General features: G+C 43.4%; 2 protein-coding genes across 8 annotated transcripts in view; one reads left to right on the forward strand and one right to left on the reverse strand.

Moving 5' to 3' along the window:
• The first annotated feature begins 1162 nt into the window (after positions 1–1162).
• gsdmeb (gasdermin Eb) lies at positions 1163–12586 on the forward strand. 2 transcript variants are annotated; one of them, XM_064348888.1, is made up of 10 exons: positions 1163–1328; positions 5420–5630; positions 5801–5993; positions 7192–7366; positions 8378–8498; positions 8665–8805; positions 9045–9172; positions 9364–9568; positions 10064–10134; positions 10302–12586. In XM_064348888.1, exons 2-10 carry the CDS (start codon positions 5420–5422, stop codon positions 10527–10529), a joined length of 1473 nt encoding a protein of 490 aa, XP_064204958.1. In that variant the 5' UTR covers positions 1163–1328; the 3' UTR covers positions 10530–12586. The 2 variants fall into 2 exon arrangements, with proteins under 2 accessions (XP_064204958.1, XP_064204967.1); XM_064348897.1 differs by lacking the exon at positions 1163–1328 and adding an exon at positions 1387–1962.
• The window catches only part of pals2a (protein associated with LIN7 2, MAGUK p55 family member a), a 32718-nt gene continuing 17012 nt past the window's right edge, over positions 12210–27915 (reverse strand). For all 6 annotated transcript variants that reach the window (XM_064348862.1, XM_064348844.1, XM_064348851.1 and 3 more), the window contains 11 exons: positions 23823–23941; positions 20348–20500; positions 19853–20008; positions 19423–19650; positions 16671–16802; positions 15855–15951; positions 15376–15444; positions 14882–15043; positions 14555–14757; positions 14011–14139; positions 12210–13450 (listed from right to left, as the gene is read on the reverse strand). In XM_064348862.1, the coding sequence (XP_064204932.1) occupies positions 13274–13450; positions 14011–14139; positions 14555–14757; positions 14882–15043; positions 15376–15444; positions 15855–15951; positions 16671–16802; positions 19423–19650; positions 19853–20008; positions 20348–20500; positions 23823–23939 (1623 nt within the window). In that variant the 5' untranslated portion in view covers positions 23940–23941 and the 3' untranslated portion in view covers positions 12210–13273. The remainder of the gene's footprint in view (positions 13451–14010; positions 14140–14554; positions 14758–14881; positions 15044–15375; positions 15445–15854; positions 15952–16670; positions 16803–19422; positions 19651–19852; positions 20009–20347; positions 20501–23822; positions 23942–27915) is intronic.

The raw sequence follows: 27915 nt of genomic DNA on the forward strand, positions 1-27915 counted from the left end.
ACCTATCTTGAAAAAAATAAACAATGTAGACAATTAGCGGTATTTTATGCTCAAACACATGGGAAACCATATACGTTTATTCTAATGCAATTATTCTTTAAACTTGGTTTTATTGAGTAATACTGTTTTTCTCCAAGACATTAGTGTCATTGGTGAAAATCAGTGTAAATTATTAGCACCCCTAATGACCCTCTTAAATAAAATCAAAGAAAGTTACATCTGCAATAAGAGTCTAGAATTATTGAAGTTAATAGACGTTTTATAACTTCCAGTTTCACAAACGTATAAAAATGTGGTAACATAAAATTCCATTGTCATCTATCACCAGGGGTAGGCCAAAGAACTATCAGATCAAAAGAGACTGATGGTTATTGGCCCACTCAAAAATACACAAACTGTTAAAAATACCACTCAGCACTGTTAAGCTGACAGGAAAAAAGTTTCAAACATGTCATGAAAAAAGGTGTACCTGCATGTTGACCCCTAGGGGAATATGGTGAGATAGTCAAAGAAAACCTCAAGGGTCATAGTTCAAGAACTGCAGAGTTGAATCTTGGGGCTACCAACTCTAAAAAGGAACAATAAAATACCACCTCCATACCAACTTGCTCTTTTAAAAGGTTGCATGAAGAAAGACCTTATTGACAGCAAGTAACAAATTCATGAATCATTGGCCGTGGTTGAAACTGTGTACTGTAGTCAGATGCGGGCCAAAATTTAACTTGTTGGCCATGTCCACTGTCACCATATTTGGCATCTAAAGAGGGAAATACAGTACTGTGCAAAATTCTGAGACCACCCGTTCTTTTATTTACATTTCTGTGAATACAGCCATGGAGTGCATGTCATAGGCTGAAGTGATGCTCTTGTTACACCGATAACCAACCTTTAAACTTGCACCTCACTGCCAACTCTTCAGTTATATCTAGCTAATGTCCTTGAACCACATATAACAATGATTTAAATACAAAATAGTGACTCAGGTGACACTCTGTTGGGGTGACTGCTCAGCACAAAAACAGGAGTATCGGGCAATATCACAAGACGAGAATCAGAAGTGGGTGAGGCCAAATTCTTTGTTTTTTCTACGGTCTATGGTTTCCATCGGCATTTGGTACACGCCTATTTCTTTACTGGCAGCTCTGAAATGCAATCAGAATCTTCCATTTACGGGAACGCAGCAATCGCGGAACAAAGTCTAGTAGGATTCGCGCTTTGTACAAATTTATATCCGAAGGTAGACTCGGGAGTTCCCGGCCCTGGTGCTGTCTAGAATTTAGATTATTTGATGCCACGTTCCAGTTGCTTACCAAGATCTCAAATTAGAGGTAAGATAACGTGCAGTTAAGGTTAACGAGATAGCTAGTAATACTTGAAGTGTTTTTCAGTCTGCAAACTATTTGACGTTGGCAGCACATCTAGATGTTATCCTAGCTTTATAACCTCGCTAGCTATGGAAGTTTATTGTTATATAATCTAAACGTGTTCGTGGTTATATGAACAACACAGCTGCTTAAGATAGACTGAAATCTATTTCAAACTGCAAAAGCTTGCTCGCTAGCCTTCCAAAATAGTTGGTGGTAGTTAGCAAGCACTATTTCTACAGTGTTCTGTTAGCTATTGTTAACTGCCTTGTATTCTTTTCTTTGCGCTGTATAAGCTATCATACCTATTATTAGTGTTACTACTAGCCAATGACTAGCAGGCTACTTGTAGCTGTGCATAGAAGTCAATCATAGTGACTCGCTAATGAACTCTGTACTGCTGTATGCAGCCTCTTTTCTGTTTGATGCCTCATCGCACCGCTCTCGTTTGCAGTATTTTAAGACCAGCGACGACTTGACGTTTTATTATTTTCCAAACGTGCATGGATGGTTCCTACTGTAGTTTTTATTGTTTGACTAATGACAGGTGTTACCCCGCGCGTCAGAATTTCTCTGACTGGCCCAGCATCGGCCGAAGGTAAGGCGCGAACATAATGTGCAGAGCGATGCATGGAAGTGGGAGTAGGATCCCTTAGTAGGTAGCACAGGAGGAGAGGACCTGAGTATGTGGATTGAAAGAAGCAGCTTTCTGTGTGTTTTAATGGCTGAGCAATGTATACAGGAAGACTGACCTAGAGGAGGGCTGCAGTAGCTTATCGAGGTGTTCTAATTCCGGTCTGGATAGAGAGAAGATAGTGAGAAATAGCCAGGTCCTCTTGATGCTGACCATAAATAATTAGCATTGTGAGGGGCAGGAGAAAGTTGAGGACTTTGTCAGGAGTAACCTCATGGTTCCTTCTGGTTTTGGAGGGGGTAAGGATTGTGTTCTTCATGAATATGCTGAAGCCCAGGTCTAGTAATTAATGATGTGAAGCACGCCATGCTTATGGAAGCTCAGTTTAACACAATTGATATCATCATAGTATTCTTGTTGAGCCTTAACAATGTCTCAACAGACTACAGAATTGATGTCCATGGTTATCTTATTGAGGGATTCATAAAATTTCATGGGAATCTCAACCCAAATTTTGTGTTGACATTTGTTGTGATTTAATTCTTTATCACAATTTTACACAAAGTTGCAGGAGGGACAGATTTAGTTGGTGGGCATACAGTAGCAGCACACAAATTGTGAATGTGGGCAGATTTCTTTCATTACCCTCTGCACCCCGGGAGTATTCCCAATCATAACGGCCATGCTGTCATATATTTGGGCAATTTGCTTGTCTCCAGCACTCTCTTAAGTTAGAGAGACTAAGTCCTGTTTTGTCGTTAACCTCAACAAACTCCAAATAACCGCTCTGTCACTGCATTGTTTGGCAGCATGTATTACAGAACAATCACCATTCATGATTTTTGATTTGTCCTCCCTGTACACCCTGTACGTGCAATCCAGCAGCTCGTTTTGGATAGCGCTAGTGGTGACCAGAGCATTGCGTCACCCTCACATAGTTTCAAAAATGCATTGAAAAATGGCAGCGTTTAATCAATCTGCTGACTCTTCATGGCCACGTGAAAATATTTCACATTTTCCACATGACTTAAGGCATGCGATAATCCTCCCATGCATGTAGCCTAACTGTTTTCCTCCACTTGCTGGATATGCTTCTGTCTGGCCTGCTGAATGGCCCATGCAGTCTCAAGTTGGGCAGCTGATTTTGTCCTCCCCAACAAGCTCAGTTTTACGGAATTGTCTAAATAACTCTTACCGCTCTCGTGCTTCGTTAGACTGTTCTTTTAGAACGACATTTTAGATCTTGAAAACCCGTCGTTGACCAAGTAGCATTCCAACTGAATAATGTGTGAAGAACTGAAGAGAACAGTCTGTGAAAATGTCTCCAAGTTTAAACATTCAATACAGTACACCATGAGTGTGTATATTGTAAATTAACCATGCACATGTCAGTTAGAATTGTAATAGTGGGGCTAGCCGCACATAGCCGCTCCACAAACTTTGTGTTTTATGTCAGGTTCGCCTTGTGAAAAGTGATTTCGATCTCGATGGGGTTTTCCTCGTTAAATAAAGGTTAAATAAATAAACAAAATAAAAGTCATTGTACGACTTTGGCAGAGTATGTTCTCTGATGCAACCACTTAATACACTGTATAGATAACAGATCACAGGAAGTTTTATTAATGCACTGATTCTAAATAGTAGATCAGAGGCTGTTTGTTCACAGTTGCTCAATCAGCATAGCCCCATCTTCCCCAAATGACCCATTGCGGCTAGATGTGTTATTAGTTCCCTATGTCCAACTGATCTTTGCAAAAGAAGTGTTCAGCTAGCTAGTAGCTACATGGTTTGGGGGAACACTGGTGGCCATGTGCAGCCATACTGAATTGAGAGAGAATGTTTTGGGACTAGGACGGGCCTCCAGTTTCATATGGATGTTCTGGGCCTATATAAGAATGAAAAATCAGGGGAGATTAAAAATGCAAAAATATAAATAAATAAGCTAAAAGGAAAGTGTTGAATATTTTTTCTTGTGCAACTGGCATAATTGCTTAATGTCGGAAGTGCAGTGATTTGTGAATTGTACCTCAGAACAAACAAAACTTCCGCTTGGGGCTATTTCGTAATGTTTTTTTTCAAAGTAGCAGTGTTGAGTACATACGATTATTTGAGCTTGTTTTCACATTTACAATCTGTACTCACCAGACATGGGTGAAATAGCCTAATCATTTCAAATGTTTCATGGCTATTCCAATTTATTTAGCCTATTTCCATTATTTATGTGGAAAATGTGTGTACAAATAGTATTATTTATTTGGTTATTTTGAAATACTTTATCTAAATGTACTTCATTAATAAGTGTAGATTATTTATTTAAAAGCATTCAAGTAATAAATATTTGAAACAAGATTTCTGAAATATTTGTATTTTATGAGGTTATTTCAAATACTTTCAACGGTTAAATTCACATAGTTTGGCCCATGGGTGACAGATGGAGAGAGAACAGACAGCATTCTTATGGTCAAACAGAGCAAGCTACTCAATTACAGGTGACACTGATGGGAAATGAGACCGTTCAATTTCAAATGATTAATTTCAAAAATCAAGTTATTGTCAGTCTCTCAAAGGCAATGATCAAAAACTAGATATCAGACTGGTCTTTATACAAAAAAAACCATGACTTTTATGTCTAACTTGAACTGTTCATTTATTTATTCTTTGTATCTGTTACATTGATACCCATGTTATACTGTTTTATTAATGTTAACCATCAGGTATATCCACAGTCTCATTTATCAGTCATTAGTCTTTTCAGACATCTTGTTCTTGTATCATGACTTTGCAAATTTTGTGTCACAAAATCCAGCTTTCCAAGAATACCACTCCAAACACTCTGCACTGGTACGCTCTTCTTGTCTTTTCTTTAAAATTGTAGGCCTATTTGAATCAATCATTTTGATTGTTTCAATTATTTGGTTGTTTCAATTATTTCAAATGAAAGTATTTGAAATGAAAGTATTTTTTCTATTTATAAATTATTTACAGATACCTCAAATAAAAAGAATTTGTCTTCCACATTTTATCTGCAAATAACTGAAGCACAGAAAATATTTAAAATTAATATTTGATTAGTATCTGTATTTGACCGAGATCTGGTACTCACCTAATTCAGTCACCACTCATTCTTTCATTTCGCAGCTGCGGAGCATTTCATTTTCACTTTGGAACCGGTAATGCTAGCTTCACAAGTAAATCCATTACAGTACTGACTGAGGTCATCATGTTTTCATTTTTTATTGCAGTAACTAGTACGCAACACTTGAGAGGCAAGTAATTAAAGACACTGATTAATTAAATGCAGTACTGAGTAATTGCATTGTCACAGAATCCCTCCCTCCCTCTGTCAGGTTGGCTTGACTCCAGTGCACACAGCCTGACACTCTTCCTTCGTGTGGTTTTACATTTCCTGATGTTCACATAGATGTTTGCCAAGGCCACCAGTAACTTCGTCAAGGAGATAGACCCCGAAGGGCGTCTGATCCCGGTGTCCCGCCTGAACGACTCGGACAAGCTGGTCCCTCTGTCGCTGGTCATCCGGCGCAAACGCTTCTGGTTCTGGCAGCGGCCCAAGTACCTGCCTTCTGACTTCACCCTGAGCGACGTGCTGCTCGGAGACAAGCCCATCAACCCAGGTACGGACAGGTACACCTGGTTAACCTCTGCAGTCAGGTATAAGCTCAATTGCTCGTTTCCACACGTCTGCACATGGTGGTATGCGTGCTGATTACCGGCCCCTGCACACCTGTGCTTTGCCTGTTCGCCTGTGCTTTGCCACACCTTTTGTTTTTTTTTGATTTCCCAGTTGTTGTGGAGACTGACTTCCTGAAGTATGCGGGGACCTTCGGGGACTCCGTGTCGGGAAAGGTGGATGCAGAGGTGGGACAGACGAACCTCAGCGTGGAGGGCAAAGGCTCGTTTAAACTGCAGTCCTCCTTCGGCAGCCTGAAGAAGCAGGAGGTGGACGTCCCGAAACTACTGCAGGACTCCAAGGATAGGTGAGCTACAGGAGACCTGGGGCTTCATTTATGAAACTTTGCTGAGGCTCTGCTCTAAAAGGTTATGTACGGACAAAAGAGGATAGGAGTGTACGGTCAAAAATATCCTGATGTCTAAAACTGTCCGTATTCTCACCTGCGCCCAATTTTCTCTATAAATCCCAAACTTGAAATTTTGCATATGTGCATGAGCCTAGTATCCAGCCTTGTTAACTCTCACAATTAACCATGAATAGTTAATGGAACGCCCGTTGTGAATATTGATACGTATAGAAATCAGCTTGTCATGCCAATTAATTGTCAGGGAAAGTGGTTTTTCTGTTTTGTGTTGGCTATATTCATAAGATGCACCTTGAGTACATTTGGTCTTGAGCATTGTTTTGGTCATTTCAGAGACAGGAGAACTGAAACTGATTGTAAAAGCACACATGAATCTGTGTGCTGATGTAGGCACAGTGAACCAGAGGAAGGGTGTAGTCACGAGACTGGCTCACCAGCTTTCACATGTTAATGTTTCTCAGGGAACCAGAACTGTCCCCAAGAGGAGAAGGTTTACTGTTGGGCAAGACGTTTCCACACACTTTCTCTGCACATCTGCTGCATGTTTGTGTGAACCTACACTGTACAGGGGTTCTTGTTACATATGAACATCAGTTTTTGTTGAGCCCTAATGAGACTGAGAATGAGTGGTGAAGGAGATTAGTTCTTTTGCATATTTAGTCACATTCAGCTTTTTTTGTTCGTAGAAACCATGTTTTTTCATGGCTTTTCTTTCACAATTTAGATAGGGCCTTTTGCGAAACAGTGTATAGCAAGTTCACACCAGTCAGTTTGAGATGATTTTTTTCCCCAAAACTTTTAAAATGGTAGAAAATTTTAATTTGTTGTTTTCAATTTTATTGCCACCATGCAGTGAACTGGCAGTATTTTCGTTCAGCATGAAATTGATCCCCACCCCTTAAATTTTTCAGAGTAATTTTTGACATCACAGCCATTATATAGTTCTAGCCGATTATCAGAAAACGGAAACTAATGTTATAAATCAGAACAATTACTAAACGGTTCCAGCAGCTTTATATCTGGATCCCCTACAAGAGACGTATATCTGTGAACACAAAGGAAAAAGGGCGATACCTGTCCGTGCTATAAAATGGCCCATCGCTCAGAGGTGTGTCAGTGGGTCTGGTGTGCCCTGCAGAGTCCTGAGCCTGGAGCACTGCCTGGTGCATCAGACCCTGGTGAAGCGCAACGAGGCCTTTGGGGTTCTGAAGGAGAAGATCGTGACGACCCAGAAGTGCTCAGTCACCGAGGACGTTCAGGAGGAGGGCCAGTGTGCGGGCGTGCTCGGCCTCTTCAGCAACAGGGCCATAAAGGTAGGAGGAGCCACAGCACTTTCCAGGCCACTCGCGCCGGTTTGCTAATTGTCAATCAACTGAACAGATGAATCCAGAATTGTATCCTCGTTCACTAATACTCAGCTTGCAAACTCTTCATAAAATTACCAATAAATTAATTTATATTCCTGAAGGTATGAGCAATTAAAGTTCTCTGAAGTGTGTCATTATTTAGCTGTACTAATTCTGAGTTTGCCACAGTGCTTGTGAGAACCTTGGGAGCTGAAGAAGGAATGACAATGCACATCCCTAGAGCACAGGTGGAAGGTGTGTGCATGTCTCCCAGTTTAATTGCACCTGTAGGCTTGGCCCAAGTTCAGTCAAGTACTACAGGTGTGCTAAGTGAAAGTTATACATTACCATGTTTCAGAGTGAATTAAACAAACGGGAAGAATAATATAAAGGATTAGTTGCCTTTGGTGCTGTTGTGGAGTTGCTTCTGTTCATTCCTTGTTCCTCTTGCTTTTGTTCCTTTTAAAAAAAAATGCTTGTGGGTTTGGCACAGGGTAGTGAGGGCTGACTGAATTTAAGTAATCCAACTCCAAACGTTTATTGTCTTTACTTATTTAGCCAAACCATTTCGTTATATATCCAGCCTGGGTCATTATCATTGACATGCTTATGAGATGTTTTTATAAAGCGGTAGAGGTGCATTAATAATGCATTTTAAAATTAGCCAATATTTGCAATGAGCAGTTATTATTATTCAGATTATCATCACTGGCAGCCAGCAGAGAGAGAGAGTCTGCTCCTGCAGAACAGAGCTTTACAGAGTGTGTAGAACAGTACCCTCTGCACTACACAGAGCGTGTGTGATGTCTCATTTCTCAGCACACAGGCAGCTGAGGGGAGATGATCTCCCTGCAGTGTGTGACGTGCTGTGTGTGCTCTGACTAAAGCGAGTCGGGCAGGTTCATACCTCAGTCCCTGAGGGCATGCGTTCAGCACGATCAGTTGCTCAGGTGAAGTGGGCGTGTCTTCCCCCCGCAGGTGTCGGTGAACGAGAACGGCAGCGCGCAGCAGGACAGCAGCGTTTCCCTGGAGATTCCCGCTCAGACGGTCATAGCGTACAGCATCATCGAGCTGGAGGTGAAACACGGCGGACAGTACGGTGAGCGGGGGGGGGTGCGGGGGGCGTGCTGGGCCTGTCCGTTAAACAGGCCTCTCTCATCGCTCTGTCATTGGCACGGTTAAACAGATGAAGATGAGCTCTGCTCACGTTGCGAGCGCGTTTGATTCCTCCACGGGGCTCTGACCGTGGTCTCTCTGGTGCGTAGAGCTCTGCCTGGAGCCAGACACCTTTGGGGGGTTTGAAGTGGACAGCCACACCCGGGCCAAAGATGCAGTAGACGGGCTGATCACTAAGGGTGCGGAGTACCACCCAGGGAGACCTACAGAGACACCGGTCCTGAAGCAAGGTAACAGCACTGACGCCACATGGTCCTCCGGTGTTTATTATCGATCACCTGAGGGAGAACGCAAGCTTTCCGTCTGAATTATAGCTGTGTGAGTTTATCCAAGTGAAACATTTCAGCATGTGGCATGTGGGAGTTGCGTGCCCCTGGGCGAGAGTGAAGGCTGGTCATGTGACATGGTAGCCATGGAGATGAGGCTGCAGTTACAGTAGGTTATGGAGATTTGTCCTCCCCTCGGACAGAACTGGAGAAGCTGCAGGCGCATTTCCAGCAGCTAGCAGATCTCCCAGCCCCGGCCCGTTCCACGCTGCTCCAGCTCCTGATGTCCATCATGCTGGACAGAGCGGCACTCGCTGCCCTGGAGAGCGGGGTAAGTGACTGCGGGACAGACAGGAAGCGGTGGAGGGATCAGGTGTGCACACGCTCACACACTCAGGAGAGCGAGCTGGAGAAGGGACTCTCAAACGCACTCTCATGCCATGGTAGTCATTATTGATGATGGTGTACATGTGATAGTGAGAATCCCAGGTGACTCATCATCTTAATCCCTCTCACTCTTAGCTGGATCAGTTGTGTTTGGGCGGGACACCTGACCTCAGCGAGCTGGAGGACTTGTCCTCCCTCAAGCAGACAGTCCAGGACCTTCTGGACCTGGTGTTGCAGTCCAATCAGGCAGGTCAGAACCTGAGTGATGGACAGTCTGGTGGGCCACTCCCCTCTTCCCCGGTCCTTACTGCTGTTCATGTTCTGGTCAGTGCCATGGCAGGTACGTGCTCATATGTTCTTCTTTCCCACCAATTAATATCAATTGAGTTCAGTAAGAAAAGTGTCATGCAACGGTGCTGATGGGAGCTGATGTCCAGAGATGGGTTGAAAGAGAAGAAGAAACGTGTTACTGATGGATCTTATTAAAATCTAATTTTAATACAGGAAAAAGTCATTTTGATTGCCTAAATGCCTATTCACTGTGGGGAACTGGATTTGAACATTTTGTCTTTCAATTAGAGATCCATTAGAATGAAGGCCTCTTATCTTCCCCACTCCAGGAGTGTTTTCAATCCTTCTGCAAATTTGCTGTGAAGTGCATACTCCAGCCTTTCCCCAAATGCATTTGTCATCTTGAAGAGCCCGTATTTTCCCAGTGGGCAGTGTTTTCAACTTCTCAATTAAACCTCATTACAAAAAAAGCAATGTGGACATCTCCCATCAGCACACACAGTCAATCTATTGACCATGCCGCGTGTCTCCTCTGTACTGTCAGAGATGACCGATGCTGCTCTGTGTCACTTGGGATCCTGCAGTCCTCAGTTCCTGCATGACCTGCAGCAGCTGGTGAGTAAAATTTTGTAAATTACCTGAATCCCATGAACTTTCAGACAGCGCATGTCTGCCACTATGTCGTGTGTGTGTGTCATATCAGAATAAACAGCCATCAGATTTAGGTGCAGAATTAGAATATTTCGGGTGTGGAGCTGACTGCTGTGTCTCTGGGCTCACAGGTTCACTGCCTGGCTGAAGGGGGCGAGCTGAGCCTGCAGGACCCCGCCCTGTCTGAGCTGGTGGGGCAGGCGGAAGCATATCAGAGAGCAGAGCAGCTGTTCTCCTGCTCCAAGGTGATCCTCCAGAGGGAGGCCGGCACACTGCGAGTGGAAACGGGGTCCCAAACATCACTCCGCCCCCTCGTCATGTGCATCACCGTACGAGGCTTCGCTTCCCTGGGCACATAGTGCGTTTGAGCGCGTATGGACGGGGGCGGGCAAGTTCTGCTCTTTGTGTGTGTGTGTGTGTGTGTGTGTGTGCAGTATGCTGCCCAGTTGTCCAAAGCTGTCCAGATGTAATCCTTTGGCCCTCACCTCCTCCAATTTGATGATCTGATACGTCTCCACCCCCTGAAGTCTCACCACTGGAGCCCCCTGCTGGACATATACTGACACTAACAGTCTTGTGAAGATTAATCTTCATTAACGGTTTTACATTTCTAAAAATAACCATTTATAAGCTTTTTCTGAAATTTTATAAACTAGTTTCGCTCCAGGGTTGGAAAAACTCATACTGAAAGCTGTTATTACAACTCGACTGCAGTGTATATTGACAGTTATATAAAACCATTTGAGGAGATCATGGCATTCTCAGGAAAATAAATGTTTTTACACATTTTGATTTAGGAAAGAAATGACTGCGATTCATGGTAAAAAGATCTTGCAATGACTGGTTCAGGGCAGGGAAAGACATCCACCGCCATTTCCAATAAAAGACCCAAGACTTACATTTATAATACCTTCATTTGCAAAATCACATGGTACAGGTAGTGTTGAATGAGTTAAAAACTATTTTTAAACCAATCAACAATTTAAGCTTTACCAAGTGATTTAACAAATTGTATTATACATGCATTTACTATAAAGGAACTTCTTGACTTTGGTCTTGTTTGGACAATGTGAAGACACAACTTTCCTCCACCTTGAATCTTCAAATATTGAATTCACTCGTCGCAGATTTCTGGACAAAATAAAAACATTTTACCACATGTCCAATATGCATTTGTGTGTGTCTCAACAATATTTTCGACAATTGTCCAGTGACTTTAAAACCGGTTGTTCATACATGTATGTATAACCACAACGTGAAATTCATTCCTGGGTTTATCATCTGATGTGTGTAATGTATTTTACTTTATAGTTATTTCCAATTTTTCACTTGCTATCCAGTCAGGCTTCTACCGGACCTACTCCAGCGTGTTATTTTCCTACATTACCCAGAACTACTTTCGCCACCCCCCTTTGTGAGAACATTAGCTAAAAGGCTAAAAACAAAGGTGGAGATTGTGGCCACGCTCCAATCCTTGCAAAAAGCTATGCTAATGCATTCTGGACTATTGAGGCTGCTAAGCATGGCAAAAATGGATAGAAAAAAAGAAGAAAAAAATGATAGATTTCTCTCAGTAGGAGTACTGCAGAAAGTTGATTAGTGGGGATTGAAGGCAGAACCCAGCTTGTCCCTAATGGGCTGAATGACTATCCAGTACTTAAGAGTTACCACTACAGGGAGTTGAAGGCACTTTCTTATTAAACTCCATTGTGCCTGCTGGGGAAATATCACTGTGTGACATCAGGTCATCTACAGAACTTGAGTTTAGCTATGACACTGAAACACGACATGCAAATTCTAACAACAGCAAAAACGTTTAGCCTGGAGCACCCTGGTGTGCATACGCAAAGTTTAAAATAAATCTTGTATTTACAATAGACTCAAAACACTGGGTGTTACACACACAATTATCTGGGAATACATTCAATTTCCTTGAAGTAACCTCTAATGCTTGCAATTAAATGAGCATTTGAAAACATTAAAGCACTAACAAAGTTTAAAAAGAAACCAAATTCAGGCAAAGGGGAAATGCACTCTGCTCTCCGAAACCTCCAGTAAATTTATTTCAGTATTACTAACCACATCTAAAAATACAAGTCTGCATTTTAATGTGTAGCGTTAGCATGTCCATCAGTTGAAAACGGTTGGTGATGACATTTAATGACATGACTAAAAGGGAGGGGCTTCGTTTCCTCCCTGCCCTCCATGATTGGGGTAAATGTGTGCCCCAGACACAGGAGACAACCCTACACACAGAACAGGAAAACCTGAAAGATACACATACAACCACAGAGCACAGAGCCTTGTGAAAGGAGCGGCATTTCATTAAAGACCACAGATATCAATGATTAAAGAAAACCCTTTCATTCAGCTATGCCACAGAGAACAAATAAATCAGATCAGCTCAAAAACAAACCTTCCTAAACAAACTAAAAAAAATTTGGACAAGCTTTAGACAAATATCTAAACTTCTAATTTTGAGCTTTTTTTGCCAACATTGCCAATTATTTGGTTTAAAGTACACATGTGAGTTAAGGTTACATAGGTTGGGACAGTATGGATTTAGAGAGATTCTAATGTAAGATTGGGAAAGAATGAACAATTATCGAGGCTCAGTAAGAGAAACTGCTGTTACTGTAGTGACATGAATTGTAAACGGTTTGATTAGGGACAATGGTCCTTGTACTCTAACATGCTGTAGTGACTTGTCCTAGAAAAACCACACTCTTAACCTTTTCCAAATAAATAGTTTTGAGTAGTCTTTTCTTGTAATAAGGAGATCAAAATACAGCATCTGTTTGGTACAACTGCAATACAAAAAAAGCAAATCCAAAAAAACTAAATGTGCGCTCTGCTTTGTTTGATATCGTTTAGTTTCCAAGTAGATATGAGTAGAAAGTTGTTCCATAAAAAGTTATAAAAATTTAAATAAATAAGTACACTTCCCTTCGGTTTGAGTAAAAAAAAGTTGCGTAGTGTACAGCGGGTTCTCTGGTGGGAGGCGGTCAGCCGAAGTGGGCGTGGTCTGAGCGCGGCTCCGCGTCACTGGCCGCTGCCCCGGGCGAGGTTGGTGCTGTGACCGGGTCCGGGCCGGTACCAGAGCTCAGTAAACCCAGCTGACCGGGACCCACTGCGGATCTGTGCACAAGCGGTTCACAGCGGCCTGCAGCTCCTCAAAGGCCTTGTCCAGGTTGTTGTTCACGATGGTGAGGTCAAAGTAGTGGCTGTACGCTCTCTGGATCCTCGCGCTCTCATCCACCGTCTTCTTCAGATCCGTGTCCTTTGAGGGAGGGAGGGAGAGAGGGACAGGAAGAGAAAGGGAAGAATGGAAAAAGGGGCATAGGGTGAGGACTCAGAGGTCTGTACTTGCTGGCTTGTTTAAGGTGCAAGTATACTCAAAGCTAAACAACTCGTTGTTTGTCACGACCCGTTTCAAACAAGAGACAAACAAAAACAAGGTGTTTTGAGTTACGGAAGTTACGTACGGAATACTTGTGACTGAATACTTTTGAACGAAGAGTTGCTGAACTCTGATATCGTCATCTGTATGGATCCATCAAGCAGAGATTTTAAAGACAACAAAATGTGCTCCAATTTCCAGGAAAGTTCCCTGAAGTTGGAGGTCAATGATCCCAAGTTGTGCAAAGCAACAACAAAAAAATCTGTGCGACAAGTTTGTGTGCCCCCCAGTGGCGTGGAGTGACATATGAAGAACACTGAGGCCGTATTGAGTATATTGTCAACGGTATTCAGCAACATGTTCGCTGGTTGTACTTTTTGAAAGGTTTGGAGTACACTGCCTACTTTAGCCCTGGGGCGGAGGCCCCAGAGGAGACTGACCGTTAGCGCCTTGGTGGTGATTCCCGCGTCGACGACAGCCTTGTGCATCGCCCGCAATGTGTCCAGTTCTGGAGCCGCGATGAACACCACGTACGGCATGAACTCCGCTGTTTTCAGAACCTTCAGAGCCTGCGGACCAAACAATCAATCAATCAATCAATCAATCTCCATCAGCCAGCTTCTCTGCACAGAATGTTGCTGTGTGTGTGCTTGATAAGCAAGACCCCCAAACAAGGGAACCCTTTTACATTACATTTTACAAGTACATTCAGCAACCTGTTTACAGCTGCACTTTCACCTGCAGTGACCGAAGTAGAGTGACTTTTGTAAAAGAAGAACCGTAAAGCTCCACCCAAGAACCAGAATCACATCTCAGGTAAACGAGTTAAATGTTCTACACTGCACCACAAGCTCATTTGCACATTTACTGTTGTCTCGAGAAACACTACAAGTGCCACACTTTCTCACTATAAACTACAGCAGCCTTTAACGTTGTTGCTGCCCGTGCTGAAGGTCTGGCTCTGGCTCTGGCTCTGGCTCTGACCTGCGGGTTCACGTCCAGTATGCAGGTCCGGCCCGTGTCCACCACCTCCAGGATGGAGTCTATTTTGGTGCCGTAGAGGTTCCCGTCGTACTCGCCGTGCTCCAGGTAGCGGCTGGCCTTGATGTCGCTCTCCATCTCCGCCCGCGTGACGAAGCGATACGACTGGCCGTCCCTCTCCTCCTCGCGCGGGCGCCGGGTCGTGACTGAGGGGGGAGAGAGGGAGCGGGAGGAGCAGTGAGGAGGCGCTGGGACGCGCTCGGATCCCCCTGCTTTACTGCGCCTGCGCCTCCTTCGCCTCGGGGCGGGAGCCGGCCGGTCTGGACTCACATGGGACGGTGGTGCCGAAGAAGGTGGGGTTGAGCACGATGAGCCGGTTCTTCAGGCTGCGGCGGCCCACCCCCTGCGCTCCGATCAGGACCAGCGTCTTCCTCTGGAACGGCGGCATCTTGGCCACTTCCTCGTAGATCTGGAGCTCGTGCCGGTCGAACTCTGCACGCAAGCACACAGTCACACACACAGCACATAGGCAAACTGCAGGCCCTGAGCCAAGCAGGGGAATGCAGAATTACACACATCTGCAGGATCTCTGCTGCAAGCACAAACCAGAGGTGCTGTCACAGTAGGCCAGAGGAGGTGCATCTCTGGTAGAAAAAATAGTTCTCTGATTTGTGTCAAATACCCTTGTATGCTGTAGGGTTCATCTGGTAAATCACTACAAAACTTTGAGTTTTGACCTCTCTCAGACCTGCTGAATAAGAAATTAAACCAAGGAAACCTTTAGTGACAAAAAAGCAAGAAAGGGCAGCCTGCCCTATACGCACCTGCATTCTTAGCTGTCAAGTACATCATCTTTTTCTTCTTCTTCCCAGTCATTGTGCCGCACAACGTTCCTGCTATGGACACAAGAGGTGTGAGTGCCCTCTTTGACCAGCAGAGGGCATTCTAAGCACACAGCTTAAAAGGGATAGTTTACTTCTTCAGGTTTAGTCAGTATTTTCTGACTGTACTGCCATGTGATGATATTTTAGAAGTTTCCAACTTCACAGCAGTTTGTTTAAATATCCGTTATAATTATCCCTTTAAAGAGTACCTTGATGGTAAAACATTCACTGTATAACACAGAGAGAAGAGTTTAACAAGTCAGCTTCCAAATAAGGACTGGGGATGGCCATGACTGAGGCTATCTATTTGCAGTTAGGACTAAGAACTAGTTAGGACTAGGACTAAGTTAGAATCTGCGAGGATTAAGGGAAGGAATATAAAATTTTGGGGGGGGAAATGAAAAGGGTTGAGTGCGTACCTGACCCATTCCAGTCTCTCCGGACAAAGGCTTTCCTCTTCTCCTCCAAAAACTGGCTTGGGATCAGTCCTGTGGCTCCGCCCACAACACTGCGTGCCTGAGAGACATGCAAACGTAATGAGCAGACAGGCTCCGCACGGCAGCCCCTCAATTTACAGAGCTCTCATAAAACCACCTGCTAAATGGAGTTGGGCTGACATCCGGTCATACTGTATACTGCGGTGTATCAAAATACCAATGGTGTCATTTCAATACAGTCCAATCCCCGATGCAGCTAGATTTTGATATAGCTAGCTACATGGCTTTATTTTGGTCAGAAACAAATGTGTAGTTACAGTAAATAACCAGGAGAGGCACATGTAGCCCGCACCTGGGTCAAGCCTGGGTCAGGCAATGCAGAGCCAAGCGCAACTCTCTCTCAGGATGCCAAAGAAGGGAATGTGAAGTGACGCGTCACAGGTCAGGCTCATCGTAAAACTGTCACGCAGAAATAAACTTGTCTCGGTCACTTAAAACCTCTTGCACCTTTGCCAGAACAAACTGTCTTTTAAAATGTGTATGGCAACATAGGCTATATAAATGCTGCGAATTATGAACACGACAAATGTGCATAAAACCGCACGTGTCAATAAAACTTGTTTCAGTTGTTAAAACCATAATATCGCAGTTAATTCTAATTATGGTATGACTGTGTGAAAATGATACTGCCTAGCCCTAACTGTATCTTTCACTTCCTTGAAAAGGTGTCGCTGTTAAGCGCACTTAGGCAAGGCCCTTAACTTGAATGACACAGTTGCAAATGCAAGCTCCGCCCACCTGCCACCAGTTAGAGTCCTCCTTGTTGACGATCTGAAGGATGTCCCCCTTGGAGAAAGCAAGCCCAGCCTCCTTGCAGGGAATCAGATTATCGTTGGCTGGATTGTAGTTGAAGTGTGGCTTCAAAAAAACCTATGAAACAAGACAACTGCATTGGCAATAAGTTTTTCTTTTTTTCCATTAAGATTTAATTTGTTAATAAACACAAGGGTATTTTCCCATCCTTATCTTTTCCGTGTTAGTTATATACTGCATATGAAAAAGATGGATGCTGATTAAAAAATTTTCCCCCTTGAATAATTCCTTTAACCTCCCCTCCCAACAGGACTGTACCTCAGTGCATTGCTGAAGACAGCCTGAAGATTTACATGCTCAGATAGAAAGACACGCAAACAATGCGTGTCCCCAGGACCAAGGGTAAGAAGCTCAATTAAGCGCAGGAGAGAGCAGCGTGTAAAATATCACAGTATCCCGACGGTAGTTCATGCTATTCTGGGATGCGGAGGGGAAAGCCAGCTCCAGTTAATGGAGTGCTGTGGTCCTGTCTCAGAACTCAACCTCTGTCGCTAAATACGCCTACGCTCTCTAATGAACGTCTCTGAAGATGACACCCATGAAGCGTTTCCTATTCCAAGAAATCCAGTTCCTCTGCTGCTTTACCTTTGTATTAGTGTGCAGATTATTCGCGGCCCCTTAGCAACTATGAGCACAGGAAGAACAGATGGTCCGTTTACATGGCAGAACGGCTTATTACATTTATTAATAATACATCCTCGCCACCATCACTCGCGCACCCTCTTCGTGACTTCCTGTGAGCGGTCTGAAAGATTGTTGGAAAGAGCTGGGCTCTGGAGTTATGTGTGTGAGCGTGTGTGATGAGACAGTGCTGCTTCCACAGCAGCTCCTTGAGGGCGTGGAGCCCAGGCTAACGTGCTAGCTGTTATTTATAGGGCTCTAAGGTTTCGGGCTGCCACCCGCGCGAGCGCCTCTTATCCTCTTACAGAATTACAGTGCTCCGCCGGCTACACAATTTGGCGTCTCCAAGTACGGACGGCGCTGAGAGAGGAGTGTGTGGGCTGCAGATAAACAGTGACTAGATGGGGCGCTAGGTCCCCACAGATGCGCCTATCAAAGTCCTGTCCAATGAGGAGTCCTCAGTGGATACACTTGGATACAATGAACACAACGGTGTGAGGTTCCAGAACAGGGACACTCAAATCCAATCCTCGAGGCCAGCAGTGCTGCCGATTTTCTTTTCTACCTGATTAATGCCACCGTTTGGCCAGAGATTTAACTCATCTGGTGTTCCTGCTTTTAATCAGTCCTGATTAGAGGGGAAGAAGGAAAACCAGTAATTCTACAGGCCTTGAGGGCCAGAGTCGAGTATCCCTGTTCTAGGCGATACTGAATCTCCATGTTTAAATTTAAACGGCTTCTGTCATGCATTCAGAAGACCAGTCCTGTCCAACATGGTGAGCTTAGCACACATGCACTGGACCACTGCTTCCAGGGGAATGTCCATGCTGGTAATTCTATACCTACAGCCTGTGCACAGAGCACTAACACCACAGGGACAGCTTCTCTGCGGTTTGTCACAGAGGTCACAGTGACAGCTGACTTCAGAAGAGCTGATCTGCTCACCATCTGCCACTGACAAGCACCCACCGGCCTTTTTCTGAGCGCCCGCCACGGAGCCCTGGGGTCCCCAGAGCCACGCCCATCTGCTCTTCGCTCCAAATCAGATCTTGACTGAACTGGAGCCATGGTTTAGACCAGAATGTGTATAATCAAAGGGCATCTCTATAGTTCTCAGGACTGGATCTCCAGTAATGGACAATAATGATACATGGCTCATGCTTGGATTAAGCAAGGAATAGAGCCACATAACCACTGTGTAAAATGCACAGCGTTGAGTTTCCGTATGTGTTCAATTCTCTCTCTGATCTCCGGAGGTACATATGTGTAAATCACCCAGTCAGTCCTATGGAGGTATGTGCGTAACAGCTGAGCATAGCTGACCTACACACTCTACTGAGACGATATAGCAAGTGCCTTAAGCAAGTGTCGCTGACTCTGACCTATGGAAGTGTGTGTGTGTGTGTGTGTGTGTGTGTGTGTGTGTAAAGAGTGTTTCAAAGTGTGTCTGTGTGAATGTGTGTGTGTGAGTGTTTCAAAGTGTGTCTGTGTGAATGTGTGTGTGTGAGAGAGTGTTTCAAAGTGTGTGTGTGTGTATTTGTGCGTGTGTGTATTTGTGCGTATATGTGCGTGTGTGTGTGTGTGTGTATATGTGCGTGTGTGTGTGTGTGTGTGTATTTGTGCGTATATGTGCGTGTGTGTGAGTGTGTGTGTATTTGTGTGTATGTGTGTGTGTTGTGTGTGTGTGTGTATTTGTGCGTATGTGTGTGTGTGTGTGTGTGTGTGTGTGTATTTGTGTGTATGTGTGTGTGTTGTGTGTGTGTGTGTATTTGTGCGTATATGTGCGTGTGCGTGTGTGTGTGTGTATTTGTGCGTATGTGTGTGTGTGTGTGTGTGTGTGTGTGTATTTGTGCGTATATGTGCGTGTGTGTGCGTGGTGTGTGTATTTGTGCGTATGTGTGTGTGTGTGTGTGTGTGTGTGTGTGGTGTGTTTGTGTGTGTGTGTGTGTGTGTGTGTGTATTTGTGCGTATGTGTGTGTGTGTGTGTGTGTGTGTGTGTGTGTATTTGTGCGTATATGTGCGTGTGTGTGAGTGCGTGTATATCAGTGTCTCTGACCTGCGCAGGGGCTGGGGACTCCCTGTAGCTGGGGAGGATCTTGAGAGTGATGCCTCCGTTGCAGTCCTTCAGCAGCTCCTGCACCTCTCTGGGGTTGCTGCCCACATCGTGGCCGTTCACCTCCTTGATGATGTCACCAACGTGCAGGAGGCCCTGCCTGTCAATCATGCCACCGTGCAGGATCCGGGCGATCACCAGGTCGCCCTTCTCCACCCGGAATGTCACGCCCTAAAGGACACCAATTCACTGTGTCACAGAGCACTGCACAAACAAACCTCACAATGGCACAGTCACCTAGGAGATCAGGACTGGTGATACAGGACTTCAGGGGCCAGCACAGTGGTTATACAGGCTCCTTAACTGAAATCCCTGCCATAAACCACCCCCCCGCCTTCCTCTCGCCCGCTCGGCTCCCCACAACATCTCTCACCAGAGGTTCCCCCGCCTTCTTCCGGATTCCGATCATCCGTATAGAGTCCGCGTGCATCAGAGTGTTGCTCGCCGCGACGTCGTTGGCGACCTCTGAGTTTGAGGGCGGAGCTTCGTAGGACTTGGAGGCCACCATGTCATGAGCCTGTAACAGCGACTGAGGGAGGAGAAAATAAGTCAGCAGGGAAAAAACCCACAGCAATGGAGCAGCCATGCAGACCCACAGGCTCCTGTGTTCCGGTGCGCACAATAACAGGATCCCGACGTCACCATCAACAGCATAATTTGACAAGGACACAGAGACAAAAATCAGCAGTGAATAACTGGGAACAGAATAATTTCCCTTGCATTAAATACTTGCATTTCTCAATCGGATACAAAAACAGTTCTTCCACTAAATCGCCTCCCTCACCATCACGCTACTCCCTGCCTTCCAGTTTCGGTCGCTCGCTCTCGCCCATCGTTCGCCTGTTCCTCCCCCCTCTGCGGAACGCACCTGGAAATGCGGCTCCTTGAGGATGCGGGACAGCTCGGCGGCGTTGCTGTCCTGGCTGCTCAGGCCGTCGATGTCGTCCAGGATCTCCGACACCAGCTCCACGTTGTTGTCCCGCACGGCCTCCGGCTTTGCGTCTTCCAGCCGCTCGTGAGCCTGTGGGCATCAAGAGTCCAGCTGCTGTTCATGCACTCTTATCTGGCTGTTCCTAATGCTGCTCTTATAGCAATTCCGCTGTGCGCTGTGTATGCTTGAACGGTAAAGTTGTGCTTATAGGCCTGTTAGCCGCTACACACACTCAGTAAGACACGGCATTTCGACTGAGATGAGAGTTCAGTGCGAAATTATTCCCATCTGTCCCATCTACTGCTACTGTAGGCACGGTTTCTTAATGGAGCTGCAAATAGGCAAGAATTCCTGAGTGAGTTTAAGGCCTTAATATAGTGCTCCCCTGAGCCCCTGCTATAAAATAAGGTTCCAGCCACAAGCCTTTTTCTACGGAAAACCTATAGAAACACAAGTTATACAAGAATACAAATGAGATCGTTGTTATGCAAAAACTCTCATTTTCCTGTTACACAACACGGTTCTCACTACTGTAATAAATGTATAAATCAGCATGACACTTAACAGCTCTCTCATTAGCCATCATTTCCTAAGTCATAAAAATGTAATGGGTAATGGCTAGCCCAACAGAGTTAATACTGCACTGTACAATGACGCCATCACCAGACAGTAAACACAAGATATTTATCATTCACTGAATAATGCTGTTGAAACCAGAGGTCTTGCACTCAATCCTGGGGACACACTGTGCATGCTGATTTTTGCTAGTAGTATAAATGAAACCTCTGGATAACAATGAATTGTTCTTAATTAGAACACTTAATGTCAGCTGAAGGACGATTTACTCTCTCAAGGTCAAACTGTCAAAAATAGCTAAGTGTGCCATGCCATGAAGAATAAGGTTCCACATTTACATCCCAGGACTTTCAATCTGTCAGAACAACTAATGCTTTCATTTCATTTTCTATAATGTGCTGTATGACAAATGATTCCTTTAAAAAGAGGTTACATTTTCTAAACTGATCTGGACTGATCCAGAAAGACTGATTAGTGAAATTATTTGAGTCTTAATTGCTGAAGGTACAGTCAGCTTTTTTGGAAAGATTAGGAGTTCAATGACTGTACTAATGGCAAGGAGCCAAACTTGAATTATGTTGGGAACTTGGGATAAGTGAAAGCACAGAATTAAATTAGAACTTACACAGGTGACTTCAATATCCCTGTGAGGACACCGTGATGACACATTCTCCACATTCATCTAGTTGTATGTTTTATGAGAAGGTTTGCAGGTCTTTCTTGCCTAATTTTTAAGTTACATAGCTAAATCAGCAGCTTTTCGCCAGCTTAGAAAATCACAGCTGTTCACCATCATAAAAAAATCATAATTTACTAGGTTTGTAAAACATTTAATACCATCTACAGTATGTTGCAATAAGCACAAATACATCCATTTTTTATGATTACAGATTATTTCTTTCATTATATAAAAAGTATCTGGTAGCCTGGTATGGTGACATTTAATCTCAAATTTAGCATGTACGACTACATAAATCTGATAGAATTAACTACAATTGATTCAATAATTATGGCAGTTTCACAAATGATTTTGGAATTTAATGTGCAATATAGTGCTGCAGCCTTTGTTATGGTTTCAGTAAAGAAACCAGACTTTGTGCAGCTGCTGTTTCATATTCTGTCATACATAGATATACATGTCATCTGTGCACTACTATATTTGAAGGCCTAAACGATTTGTTGTTCATGTGATCATCTGATCGTTTAGGCCTTCAAATATAGGCCTAGTTCTTTTCCTCTTTTTTCAGTTTCCTAAGTACACAGCAATATAACAGTGCATTGTTAGCATTTTGCTGTTTCTTTCTGAAAATGTATGAACTGACATTGATTTTGTACTGATATCAATTCATTTTACTTTAATTAGGCCTGTTAATGTTTTGAATAGTTATTGTTTACACTTTTCAACTAGAAAAAATATATGCATTTCTATGCTCAGCAATGTTTGTGCATTTTAACATACTTAACTGAAGAACCTTCTACAGTGCATGTTACATTCTATCCAGCGATACTGACTTTATATTTCATATTATTTGCAACTCTCCCACCCCAAATAAACATGAATTTCACTGTCCATTTAGCACCTTTTAGCAGACACCTGCATGCATAGACACCCATCCAACGCTGTCAGCAGAAGGTTCTCTCCGCTCCCTGGCAATGTGTATCAAAAGAAGAGAGACTATGCTGGCAAATCCGGCATTCACCCATAATGCCTTCTGCCTTGTGAAGATAGCTAGAGAAAGTCCATCCATGAAAAACGAAAATGGCAAAATGGCACTCCTGGTGGGTTTTCTGAAGCACCGCTCCAGAGCATTTTTCCCCTCACTCACTCACAGACTCAAGGGAATTCAGTAAAGGCCTGGCTGGGCCAGTGTCAACCCAGTGGGCTTCAGTGGGTCTTGAATGGAAAATAAATTATACGTTTGAAAGAGCGGTTTTGGCTTGCTGCCTACAGTAGGCTAGGATTGTGGAGGGCTGCATACAAACCAATGGCATGGTATAATTTAGACCAAGGTATGAATAAGACCGTGGAGAGAAAACTTGTGTTGAATTAGGGATGCAATGTCAATTTAAGAGAAAACCACTTTCTTTGCCATAACACTTGATGTGGAAATGGTGCATTTGGGGAAAATTGGTGCCAAAAGCGACCATCTTCCTGTTTATGTCTATCTTTAGATGTTTGTGCTCCAAAATCTTGTCTGAAAATTAAAAGGCACAAGGCAACACAATTTTCTCAAAATGCCCACAGCAGAAGTAAACATATCTTTCCAAGTTATATTCAGCCTAAGAGTTGGGTGATTTTGGTCCTAGGAACATCAAATTAAAAGTTTTAAAAGTTTACTTTAAATAACAAAGGGGGGCTGATGTATTTAAATGTTAAATGACTAACATTTGGATTCAGAACACTAAAGCTGATATTTATGCGCTCTCTGGGACTTGATTGAGTCAGTTTCAAATCACTTTGGGAGCAGAAAAAACTGCGGATATACTCTCTCTTCTTCGTTTCAAATGACGCCATGTTTTGAAGTTGTAACATCTATGTTAAAAGTAATTTCACTGTGGCCCAATCTGTCAGTACATCTGTTCCTGAACAATTTGAGCTGCTGATCTTTGATGTTATTATAAATCAGAATTCACATATCTCTGTTCTGCACTGAGCCGCTGTGCTTCTCGTTCATGGAAGAATTCCAGTATATTTTAGTCAGAGAAAATGTATTTTGAATCAGCAGCTGCTGAAACAGTAGGAATGAGGTTAGGTCCCTTACATAAAATGGAAAAACCAAGAGATCCTGTGGAGGATAGCGCAGGGCAGCAGGGGGAATGATGAATTCTGGGATACCTTAGCTAGGGAGCGGACAATGGGGCTCTCCATGATGCCCCTTAGGAAGATGAGGTCGATGTCTTTGGCACCTGTGGCGGTAGGCAGGTCACGCAGGTTGTCCAGGACCTGCTGCATGGCTGCAGAAGAAACAAAGATTTATATACACTACTGCAGAAAAACAAACTTGTAACCACATAGGACACAGGGATAACCAAAATGCGGTGAGTAAGAACCAGTAGTTCATATTCAATGCTGTGTAAATACTTGGCATGTAGCCAAAAAACATATTTATTTTTGGCTCAGCCAAAATATGAAATAGCCTATTTACTGAACGCACAATCTATGAAGGCCCTTTCAATTACAGGCTACATTCTTATTTATCATTCTGATAATAAAAGGCATTTACATCTGAATTTATGTAACACTGAAGAGTGATCACTGCCAAATCACAAAATTATGCAAGTGAAAATGTTAATTTAGCCAACATTTCCTAAGTTCAGTTGGTAGCAGGGGCATTCTTAACAGCAATACTGATCACATACAACATATGTGCTTGGTCACATGCACACTTAGACCTGGCTCAGCCTCACTGGTCTTTCAGGAGAGACGGTTATGACAGAATTTAGGAGGAACAGTGTCAGTGCGATAAACCAGCAGGGTCAAGTTTCACACCAGATGGAGGGACCAAAATTCAATGACAAAATGTCATATGAGAACTCATTCTGGCATGCTACAATCCAAGATTGTGTTTCATTCACACCCATCAGAGCACAGGAAACATAAGTACACACTGCATGATTCCCAAGATGTAATGTCCAATCCAGCAAAATTCATGCAGCTGGTCTCTCAGCTTTGAAATTTACAGTTCAGTGGTGTTGAAAATGACATTATCTTAAAGCAAGAACACTCTACTGTACTGCATTTCATTCAGCTAGTGTTCTCAAAAAACAGGCAAATTAAAAGGCAAACCAGACCAGGCATGACACATGGACAGACAGCTGAATGAATGTACTTATTTTTTTGGTTTTGCTGTGGGCCTGTCACCATCTTCTATGTCCTATTTTTGAAGAACACTAAAAGCGCCACCTTTGGCTAACTTCCAAAGTCAAGGAGAGGTAGGTCCAGGTCAATTCAAAACACTTTTGGAGTGCATCATCACAGATTTTAATGAGATTTGGCATGTGGAGTTGTACAAGAAACCCCTGGAGCGGAAATTAAACTGGTCTCGACTCGTTAATCTGGGTTAACGAAGTTTGGGCCAATTAGTGCGACTCCATGACTTTGATTTATCATATCTACATTATAGGTGATATACAAAATTATATAAGAACCATTTTCCTATTAAAGTTCACAAGCTCTATGTTTAAAAAAAAAAAAATACAATGGTGACCCAAAAATTTAAAGCAGAGTTGAGTGAATATAATCTTGAAAGTTGATCTGCAAAAAACCTTTAGAAATGGACTGAATTTTCACCAAAGTGAGGTCATAATATGATCAGCACCTCCAGAAAGCTTGGTCTTCAGTTTTTGAGTAGTTGCCGAGATACTATTTACCTGAAGTATCACAAGGTTTCGTATCACTTAACTCCTTACAGTGTTTTACAGCTTTCATCCAGTCTCAACTGACAAAGATTATGTCAGACCCTTTTCAGCACACTCAGAAAGCAGGGCTGAAAGGGCTGGCTCACTTCAGAAATCACTCGAACTTACGTTGTGGTTGCATGTGATGATGATAATTTGCGGCTGAGTGGTGTTGAAGAGACAAATGCACTGGAGAATTGAACTGTCTGCATCCTCATTGCACACAATCCCATACCAATCTGATGCAATTGTGATTGACCACCAAAATATGCTAGTGATGGCTGAACCAGATACAGCAACATGACAGACATGCACAAAGTCAAGCAGAGACATAATCCTCACATCAAAGACTCTGAAGGAAAAAGTAAGGGGGTAACCAACTACGATCCTGGAGATCTACACTACATATCCAAAATTATGTGGACACCTGAATATCACACCCATATGTACCTGTAACATCTCATTACAAAACCATGGGATTCATATTACGTGGATCACAACTAATGTGGAGTTGGTCACCCCCACCCCCCTTGGAACATAGCTGTGGGAAATTGCTTCCATTCAGTCACAACAGCATTAGTGAGGTTGGGCACTGATGTTGGGCATAAGGCGTGACAGTTGGCATTCCAATTCAGCCCAAGGTGTTTGATGTGGTAGAGGTCAGGGCTCTATGTAGGCCAGTCAAGTTCTTTCCCACAAAGCTCAGTAAACCATTTCTCTATGGACTTTGCTTTGTGCACAGGGGCATTGTCATGCTGAAACAGGAAAGAGCCTTCCCCCAAACTGTTACCACAAAGTTGGAAGCACACAATTCTCCAGAATGTCATTGTATGCTGTAGAATTAACATTTTCCTTCACTAGAACTAAGGGGCCAAGCCTAAAACCAGGCAAAAGAGCCAGACGAGACCATTATTCCTCCTCCACCAAACTTTACAGTTGCCTCTATTCAGGCCAATACAGTTGCCACTATGCATTTCACCAAACCCAGATTCATCCATCAGACTGCCAGATAGTGAAGCCTGATTCATCACTCCAGAAAGTGCATTTACACTGCTCCAGAGTCAAATGGTGGTGTGCTTTATATCACTCTAGCCGATGCTTGGCATTGTGCATGGTGATCTTAGGCTTGTGTACGGGTGCTTGGCCATAGAAACACATTTCATGAAGCTCTTGACAAACAGTTCTTCTGCTGACATTGTTTCCAGAGGTAGTTTGTAACTCTGCAGTGAGTGTTGCAACCAAGGAAAGATGACAACACAATAATATCACAATAATATCACTTGCAGTTCACAAGAGAAGCTCTAGCAGGGCAGAAATTTGAGAAACTGACTTCTTGGAAAGGTGTCATCGTATGACAGTGCCATATTTAAATTCACAGAGCTCTTCAGTATTACCCATTCTACAGACACTGTTTGTCAATGGAAACTGCATGGCTGTATGCTTAATTTTATGAACCTGTTAGCAATGGGTGTGGCCAAATAGCCAAAACCAAATTAGAAGGGGTGTTCACATACTTTTGGAAATGCGGTGTAGCATCCTGTAGGTTTTAATTTCAACCCTAATTTGACACACCTTTAGCAGCTCAGTGAGATCTTAGCTGTTGTGCTTTCTTCGGGTTAGAGTGAAAACAATATTTTATTTCACCCCCATTTTTGAAAGCAGTTTCAGTTGGACTGCTTGCCCTCTCTCTGATTGGATGATGACTTCTGCTCTCCCTGAGTGGATGAGGCTTCGTTTGGTTTGCAATGGCTCAATTTGCATTAAGAACTGGCTGGATTTGGGCTTCACTTGAAGCGATTTTGCCTTGAGACTGACACGGACCAAATCGAATTTGAAAGTTTTGAAGATCTCTTAGCGTTTTGCTTTTCTGTAATTTCTTCATCATTCGTTGCATTTCAACATCTAGTGGGTATCCAGGGTACCTTTCAAAACCATTTTTGCTTTACTTTCTCATATTTTGTTTTGGTTGTTTTTGCTGAGTGCCACTTTTTGGAAGTTCCTTGCGATCCTTTGTTGTTGTTTGATGGAACAAAATAGAACCCACTTCTTAACAAGAAGGGCCCATCAAGAAGGTAGTGCATTCTAATTTTGCATTTGCCTATGTCTGTCAGCACTAATCATTAACAGCTGTCCAACAACATTGTTGTTAGCCTATATCTCCCAGATTATCAATCTAAGACAAGATCAATTTCAGTTTTGGGGTTCTTTTAAGACCAAATCAGCGTGCCAAATCTCATTAAAATCTGTGACAATGCGGTTAAAAAGTGTACTGAATTGCCCCAGGCTTATCCATACACCATTAACCATTAGAATGTTTCACAATTGTCATCTTGAAAAAACTCAAATTAACCAAAGTTAGGCAAATTCATCCTCGGATTTATAATGAAAAGTTTTTCCAAGTGCATCGTTCAGAGGCCGAAAGGCTAATCGTGTAACGGGCCATCCGGCCATGAAATTGCTCACTGTTGATTCAGACTGCTTTCAACCTGAGCTTTTTTATATTTTCACGTTTGTGCTGAAAAAAAACTTTC

The sequence above is a fragment of the Anguilla rostrata genome, chromosome 1, assembly GCF_018555375.3.
Source record: "Anguilla rostrata isolate EN2019 chromosome 1, ASM1855537v3, whole genome shotgun sequence".
In the NCBI taxonomy this organism is placed as follows: Eukaryota; Metazoa; Chordata; class Actinopteri; order Anguilliformes; family Anguillidae; genus Anguilla; species Anguilla rostrata.